At 41.9% G+C, this 9,220-nt stretch overlaps 1 protein-coding gene across 1 annotated transcript in view; it reads left to right on the top strand.

Moving 5' to 3' along the window:
• Positions 1-224: 224 nt before the first annotated feature.
• LOC109956378 (copine-8-like) overlaps positions 225-9,220 on the top strand; it is a 50,383-nt gene continuing 41,387 nt past the window's right edge. The window contains exon 1 of the mRNA XM_020593430.1: positions 225-576. Coding sequence (XP_020449086.1) covers positions 245-576 — 332 coding nt within the window. The 5' untranslated portion in view covers positions 225-244. The remainder of the gene's footprint in view (positions 577-9,220) is intronic.

Raw genomic sequence — 9,220 nt, 5'->3', positions numbered from 1 at the left:
ACTACTACCTCCACGATTTTGCCTTTTCTTGACATTTCTAGAGCACTTTGGTAAGCTTTGGCTGTTTTGCCCTACATTTGATTTGATTTATTTTCTTAAAATAATCTAACATTAATTTCCAAAGTCAGACCAAAGCCTTAGCTGTAAACCAGAAAGGAGACAGTATTTTTGTCTTGGTCAAAGTGTTTGGTCCTTACTGTCCTCTCCCACTGTCTATATGCCTGTGTGTGTGTGTCTGCGGGCTATGTGTGGCTTCCCACCCCTTCACACCGTGCTATCTCCTCCGGAGCACCGAGACGCACAGAGACGCGACTCCGGCGCGCAGCTGCTCCACGTTCCCTCTCTTTGGTGCTTCGCCCTTCCAGAAAACAAACGACTCGCTGTTACCTTGCTGCAGGGCTTCCTGTTCTTTCTTCCTTCTCTCGGTTCCTCTCATGCCGACGTTAAGGCGGAGGATACGGGGCGACCTGTGATCGACCAAGCTTCAAGCTCAATGAACATGGCGTGTATTGGGGACGCAGACCCTTTCACCGCTGCCATACCTGCCACCAAAGTTGAACTCACGGTTTCTTGTAGGTGAGTACGAACTGCTGCGAGTTTGCCACGCAGTCTACTGCTGGTATGTGTGCAGAATACAAAGCTACTGTGTAAAACTGTCTGTCTTATTCTGGTATTTGACACTTGACAGGGAATGATTGTCGGCCAGTATGATGGATGGATGTAGTTGGTGGAGACGCGTTGGTTTTATTGTGCAATATAGTTAACTAGAACTGATTTTACCCCGAAATTCACATTTTGAAGAGTAATTTTCCCCTTTCTGACACAGTAGCGGAAGGTGAATGATAATATAATGTCGCATATGGGGAAGTGAAGAAGAATGCAGTTGAATTTTCTGTTGACAGTAGTTTGCCTTTGGATGATCACCAAATGGAGGTCAGTGTTGACATGTCTTTACTGCACTGACATCTCCGAGCTCTGATACAACTGCAGTGTGCACAGCTGTGGGAATATGTGCTTGCAGCACAGTATTTATCACTGACGTTGTCTAGTCATTTATAAATTCATGTTTTATTTTCAGAGGATTTTGTGCAGGAAGGATGAAGCGTGCATGAACTGGTTGTGGCAGTTTCCCTCCTGTAGCAGCATCCCTCTCCTTTCTTTTTGTAGCACTGATAGTAGAGGGATGTAGATGGAGAAAGATAAGGGGATGGGCAGGACAGAGTACTGGTTGCTGCATCTGGTCAGTGAGACACCTAAAGCCCCTAACTACAGCTTCTTTATTTTTTCATAAGAATTTCTCTGGATGCTTCTCTCAGTGCATCTCTTTATGAGTCTGCCAGTCTATGTTAGAGATGACAGTTTGTTGATTAATCAATTAGATGATCCACAGAAGAATTATCAGCAAACAGTTCCTCTGTTCTTTCATTCAGTTTCAAAGACACCAGTCATTCTTTGGTTGTAGATAGATAGAAACTTTATTGCAGACTCAAGGTTCAAACTCCAACAACAACAAACAATAAAAAAAAGCTTCTCTAGTGTGAGGATTTGCTTCTTTTTTCTGTTTTACATCACTGTAAACTGAATATCAAAATAAGAAGATGCCATCTTGAAATTTGGGAAATGGAAATGGAGATTTTCCTACTGTTTTTTGACATTTTATATATTGGTTAATCAATTAAACACAAATGATCATCAGATTATTCAGTGATGAAAACAATTGGAGTTGTATTTGTGTGTGTTGGTCAGCAAGATTACAGACCAGCGGCTGGATGACTTGGTACAGACACCAGAGAGAACCAACCTTAAATGGTCTTATACTTGTATAGCGCCTTTCTATGCTTTTACAGCACACTCAAAGTGCTTTTACATTATTCGGCCATTCACCCATTCGCACTCCCAAGCACTCACACACCGGTGACATCACCGGGAGCAACTGGGGGTTCAGTGTCTTGCTCAAGGACACCTCGACATGTTGATTGGACAAGCTGGGAATCGAACCGCTAATCCTCCGGTTAGGAAACGACCTGCTCTACCTCCTGAGCCACAGCTGCCCCCTGATTTTGGCTAAAAAAAGGTCAAAGGTCAATGTCACGAATAAATTGCAAAAATCCCTATCTTTCACATGGGGCAAAATTTAAAAAATTCAAGTCTCTGTCTGTGTGAAACTACTCTAGTAGTTAAAAATATTGTGCTCTTGGATTCAGTCACTGCTTTTTTGGGTTAGGCTAAACTCAGCTTTTCTGTTAATATTATTTTTACCAGAAAACTAAGTTGTATAAACCAGTTATGAGACACATAATAAGCCAAAGAACAAAGACTTTGGATTGCATTATGCTGACCTAAGACCAGCCCGCCACTGCGGGGGACCAAACTGCTGTTGTTATTTTATGTTGGTCTAAGATAAAAGCTGGAGAATGGCTCGACAGAAGAAGCCAGCCTGGTAATCATTCTGAGATCAGAGCCTCTGAAGATGTTTCTTCCAAAATGAGAAAGCCACCATCTGGACAAAATAATTGTGTGAGATGATAGTATCATGAAAGAAGCACTCATGCCTCATCTTTGTTTTATTGCAAAATAATGTTAAAATTATACATGCAATCAATGTGTAAGCTCATCAAAAGGAATAAGTAGTTATAGGAAATGGATGGATGTACGGGCAGTGTAGTGACAAACTGCAGCAGCATTTCTTTAGTGGTTGTAAAGGGGTTTTGAGTCATCTATTGTTTCTGTGTGCATCTATCAGCTGTCAGTACGAAGTATCTCAGGACTCGATTGGTAAGAGAGACCACTCTGGTTCTTCAGCTTAGCAAATCAGTGCATGAGAAGAGATTGGTTTGGGAAAGCCCCTTCAGCCTTTCACTGTGGTATCCATGATTTCATCCACTTAGTGCAGTTTCTCCTCCTTCTTCTTCCACTATCAAAAAACCAAGAGCAGAGAATGGCAGCGTCATTTGCAGCTTCTGATCAGACATATTCTGAATTAGAATCAGATATAAACGGCAGCTGTTTTGAGCAAGAGGTGTTTTGTTTACAGATTGTATTTCTACAGTCTAGCTCTTCTTTCCCTTTCTGAATGGTGAATACAGATATTGCCACCTGCTGGTAGAGGGAGTTTTTTCTCTCACTGGCGCAGAACGTACATGCTGGTTGGCCATTAGCTGTAGTCGATATGGTGTGTTTAAATGCCACTTTATCCACCCAACTGGCCCAGAGAAAGGCAACGAGACAGTCGGCCTACATCGCTGCTAGTTCTTTAATGCCAGCTTGGTGTGTCTCTTGCCTTAGATTCCCAGTTGTGCACCTGGCAACGGACAACTAAGTGTGTATATCCTCACAGATAGATCAGATTTTATGTCCTGTGGTTTTGGAATATTTGCTTCTATCTGCCCCTTGAGATCAGTCGAGGTAACTGTTCTCAAAGCTATGAAAAATGGCATTTGAAAACTCTACAGCAACACGTTTTTTTCCTGGTGCTATATATGTGCAGGCTCTAATCTTCATGAAGTTCCAGACATAATTCATTTGTTCAAAGTAAAACTAAATGCATTTGTAGTTGAAACATTTATCCTGAAGACCAACGGTCTCATGTTTTCATCCATAAAACAGTGACTGGAAGAGTTTCCACTATTTGACTCAAGTAAGTAAGCATGAAAGACTTTTTTAGCTCCTCGAGCTGATGGCGGAGTTGACACCCTCAGCAGCCTCTCCCACACACCATGTAGCAGCTCTGAGCTGGTGGGTGGTATGACTTTCCCACTTTGGTGTCTCTGTGTGTGTCAGCAGAGTCACTGAAGCATTCACTCTAGATGGATCCCATCCTTGAGCGAAAGCCCTCCCTTGCTCAATAAATCCAAAACATGCTGGACTTGTCACGTGCGTATTCAAGTAGAAGAAGTGACAGGCTGATTAACTCAAGTTCAATGCTGAGCATCAGTGAGAGGAAAATCCCCCAGTCTGCTGCAGCAGACCACAACCTGAGTGTCAAGACCTTGATGTTAAAGAAACTCACACACAGATGGAGTTTAATTCTGTGTGTAGTAAACAGTGCGACTTCCAGCCTTTAAAGCTGCAGAATCAAATGAAACGTGCAGATGCTCGGCCCTCACAGGATGTTTGCACACAAAGACGTTGGTGTTTGCGTCGAGGTGGCTGTCTTCTGATCTGAGTGTGCCACAGCAGAGAGATAGCTGTGACCTTTGGGCACAAAATGTAGGAAGTGTATCACGTTTGTGGAATTGACATGTTATGTTAAGGCTGTATTGAAGCCCGACGCCGACCTGCTGAGAGGCCGGTCGATGTGTCACAGCCAATGTTGCACTTTGCACAAGGAGGGTGAAGAAAGAGACTGAGAGACTTGTTGGAGCACAGAAGGAATTCTATGTGCATGGTGTGTATGCAAACAGCCCAAAAAAATGCAGTAATAAGGAGGGATGTGAGATCCTTTATCTCTGACTGAGGGGGATTAGCTTCATTTTGAGAATTACAGCTGGGCCACCAACAGGACAACATAGTGATGTTAAAATAGGAGCTGTAACCAACCTCTTATTTCTTTATAGAGCTTGGTGAGTTGGTCCTTCAGGTGCATTAAGCAGAAGTTAAGAGAGTAAGAATTAAAGGAAAAGGTTTGTTTGTTGGCTCTCTTATCAGTGCTAGTTTTTGTAAAATATGTTGGGTTATTTTTCTGTGATACTGCGTTTAAAACACATTTATTTATTTATTTATTTAGCCAAATTTAATAAAAATGAGGTACAAAAATTCCTCTATATAGAGTTTATGTAATTTATCACCTTTTCTCATGAGTTCCATTTTAAATATCAGGTAGATTCGTTTGCTAAGTTTCTTTGCTTAAATTTACTTAAATGAAGTGAAATGAGCTTGGCTAGAAAGTATTCTGTTGCATGCTACTTCATGGTCTCAGTGTTGCAGCTCAGCTCCCTCGACTTTATTGATTCTTGGTCTTACTATCTGATGCTGTTTAGGTGAAAGAGAGCAAAGAGCAAAAAAGCAACAGATCAAGCCAATCAAAGGTCATGCTGAGTGGCTGCATTCATTGGTTTTTAAAGGAGACATTTAAAAAACAGTCAGTGAATACATTATAAGATACACTATTTAATTTCATTGAAATTCACGCTTTCAGTAAATACAACCAAAACTATTGGAACCCCTGCATCGCTGTCAGACAACACACCACTTCTCCCAGCAAATTGTTGCAATCACAAATTCTCTGCTATTCCCATGTTTATATCTTTTATTTGCATTGGAACAAGACAAAAAGGCAGAAAAAAAATCAGTCACTTCCTGTAACCATCAGTGAGTTTCTTCCAAGTCTCTAGTGGAGTTCTGGACCACTCTTCGTTTGCCAACTGCTCCAGGTCTCTCAGACTTGAAGGGTTCCTTCTCCCAGCTGCTGCTCTGAGATCTCTCCACATCTGCTCTATGGGGTTTAGGTCTGGGCTCATTGCTGGCCACTTCAGAACGCTCCAGCTCATTGTCTGAAACCATTTCTGGTGCTTTTTGAAGTCTGCTTTGGGTCATTGTCCTCCTGTAAGACCCAACTAGTTCTGAAATCCTCAGACAATTCTCTGCTCTTTTTTCTTTCTGGTTGCAAGTGTGGTTTCTATACTGGCAGCACTTGTTGATTGCTACAGCTGAGTTTCATTACAAATTACAGGAATGTCACATGCTTGAAATAGAACTATTTCTAATGATTTTGAAAAGCTATCAATAATTCTGTCCAGTTCATTTTTGGAGTTCTGTATGGAATATATCAGATTTGTCTTTTTTTTCCTCTGCTTTTTCCTGTTATTCCAATGCAAACAAAAGAAATAAACACGAGAATAGCAAAGAACTTGTAATTGCAACAATTTTTGGCCGTGTCTGTAGGTAAATAATGTGTATTTGCTCTCTGTTTTTTGATGTTGAGAAAAAAAGACCAAATTGCACCAGTGTGATTCCAGTTTGAGTAACTGATTAATACATTTAACACTGCACAGCGGTTTATAATACTCAGACAGGCTCTTATAACTCAAGACATTTATAACTGTGGCAGATATTTTATTTGTAAATGTGACAATCATGATAACAGCAGAAGAAATATGTTACAAGGTAATCCACCAGGAAGGTGCACTAGAATGTATTTGGCCAACACAGCTCCTTGCTGCATGATGCTGGGTTATCTCACAGTAAAAACTGGACCTGGTTCAACTTAAGAAATGTTATAGTCAGAACTGAATGAGAATGTTATGGTGCCACAAAGCTGAATTTACAGTGAAGCTTTAAGCACTTATTGATGCAGTAGAGGGCTAATGTCCAGGATGTAGAAAGAGATAGTGACAGCTGAATCAGTACTGTTGTTGAAAACGTAGCTCCCACAGCCATGCTGCAGAAAGCCGTTTCAATTATCAGCCATTTGTCTCCTGTAAAATTTCCATGGAGTGCTGATGTCGTGACCTTCTCTCAGTAAAGTCAGATTCCTTTAGTTCGTTACTGGATGTGCATCCCTTTACATGCACAGACACACTGAGAAAATCGTTGAGAGTTAAGAGCGTGTTGATTGATCAGATCAGCTCAGGTTTCTTCAGACACAGTTGACCTTATTGATCTGATGTTATCCTCCCAGCAGGATGGGCTTGTGCTGTTCGTTACTGTGCTTTTTGTTCACACAAGGGGCCTGTTTACCAGCTTTGTAGCTCCTCAGACACCTGCTAATGCACTAACTGTAAGCACATCTGCACACTGGCAGGAGGTCTAAATGGCACACTTGTGGACATTGATGAGGTGACGCAAAGGGAGTGGCCACCCACGCTGCAATCTGGAACTTTCTGCCTTTAAGGAGCAAGAACCTGAGGAGGTTTTTCTTGCTGAGAAGAGTTTGTTTCTATTTTCTTCTCCTGCAGAGCTGTGTGAGCTGAGGCTGGCGCCAGCGCTGCAGGGTTAATGCCTCCAGTCCCACAGGAGCCAAGCTGGATGGTGGAAAACTGTTGAAGAAAACACTGATGGCTCTTTGTTGTACAGTAAAAAGAACTGCAGTTTTTTATGCTTAGCATAATTTGTATATAATTAGTGTTAGTATTAAAATGTTAATTGAGGACTGGTACAGAGTTGATGGACAATTTCAGGTTTCTCTGGGGGTTCCCCCACTCCAAGCTTTCTGTATATCTGTGTGGGTGTGTATAAACTGACAGTTCCCTCACCCTCTTGTTGTGTTGCACCTGTAATGTAATGCTGCTGGGATTTTAAATAGAGTTCTGATTTCAGGGAGGGACCACTCATAAATGTTTGAACGACAAGGTACTTTGCTTGGACAGCCTGGTTTTTCCGAGGTTGCCCGCGGTGGAAAGGGCTTTTTGAAAAGTTGCCCATCCATATCAGGGCCAGTTGGAAGCCCACGGGCACGCACAAGTCAGAGGACGGTTACTGTGTATTTTAAGTGCGTGCTCTTCTGTTTGCAAACACATACAGTTGCATGCTTTCATAGACTAATTAGACCCATTTCCTTCACTTCATCACAACCCCCGTCTCCACTCATATTCCTCTAAGAGCCAATCACGTACAGTATTGCTTTTTATTGGACATTTATCCCATTTGGCATGTGAAGTTGCCCACTGCCCACTCCTACACACTCTCTCAGACTTTCTGCCAGTCCCAAAACAGCTCCAATATAATTGGGCACAATTCCATTGCTTGTTATCATTTATTTAAAGTCTCAAAGCCTGGGAAGGGCTGGTCAGTGAAGCTCTGACAGTGAGACAGCAGAGCGTGGCATTTTACCATCTGGGCCTCATTGGGATTAGCACAACATGAGTGCCTGATCTAGATACATCACTAGCCATCAACGGCTCCAATACACTCGCTGCTTGTCATACTGGACAGAGTGCTCGCCCTGCAGCTAGCATGACAGCAGGAGCCTCTATCCCCACTCTCCTCTTTCGTTTCTCTTTATTTCTCTGTCAGAAGTGCACAATATGGACGTAAGTCATACTGCTGCAATTATTACAGCTCAAAGTGGTGCTCAACAGTCTCTCTTAAGAACCAAAATCACACCCTGTAAACTTCAAATATGGGCTGTGTTGTTTTTTAGTTCATGGAGGATGATAGCTGAGGTGAATTCAGTTCAGTTACAGTGAATTTCAGTGGTGACAAAATTTCATAGTGGAAAATAGGCATCAACATGTCCAACCAACAAACAACGTTTAGCTAACAAGGACATTTTTTAGCCATTGTTTTAACCATGACCGCAGTCTTTCCTTAACCACTGCAGTGGCAGGACAGAAAACAGTCATTTGTATCTATACAACAGTCTCGCCAAGTTTGTAAAAGGTTTTTTTCTTCTTGGTGACGCCTGTATTATCAGAGACGCCAAAGAGTGTAAACTAAACCGAGAACACGAATGACAGGTTCTATAAAGGATCCGTTTGGATACGAAGCTCAGTGAGCCCCGATATTTCTCCCACTTTTACCTGGATCCAGACAGAACTGGCTATCGGACCCTAGTCAAAGGAAGAGACTTCTGGCTCAACTACAACAGTTTTAGAACATTTGTACTTTTCAATTATTCTTTAAATTGGTGGCGTTCTCCTTCTTACAAACTACTGTGCAGTATGTTTGACACGGTTTTAGTTTACTGTTAATCTAAAGATGGATGAGATTGAAAGAATGTAAATGCAGACACACCGGGATGCTCACACTTGTAAAATCAAACAAATCCCATCACTTGTCACTGTACATACACTATTTCAGAGACTTTCCTTTGAAACTGTGCGTTGTGATTTCTTCTAATTTCAAATGTCATTAGTGTTGTTTTATATGTTATGTCCATAATTGCCTTTTGATGTGCTCTAAAATACTTTCGACAGTAGATTTGTGTACCAGTGGGCTTCTGGTCTCCCAGATGATGACTAAGCCACTCATTATTTCATCTTTCTGGGTTCTCTGTGAAAGCTTTATGGGATTTTAATGTAGTGTTGATCTTTGGTTCTTGTTACCATTGCTAACTCTGAGAGACGAGGCAGTCCAAGTAACTTCAAAACAGTGCTGATTTTTTCCATGAACACAGGTAAAATTAACATTACACGCTCAGATATCTTGCACCTCCAAACTGCACGCAGGCAGATGTAAGATGAAAGACCCTGAACCCACCAGGCCTATACATTATATCCCCTCGGTTGGGCTAGCCCCATACTACACAGAAACGTCAACCGAGACGTCTCTGTTACCAGCT

Source organism: Monopterus albus, unplaced genomic scaffold (genome assembly GCF_001952655.1).
Source record: "Monopterus albus unplaced genomic scaffold, M_albus_1.0 scaffold19.1, whole genome shotgun sequence".
Classification (NCBI taxonomy): Eukaryota; Metazoa; Chordata; class Actinopteri; order Synbranchiformes; family Synbranchidae; genus Monopterus; species Monopterus albus.
This window is presented reverse-complemented; position numbering and strand designations above follow the sequence as displayed.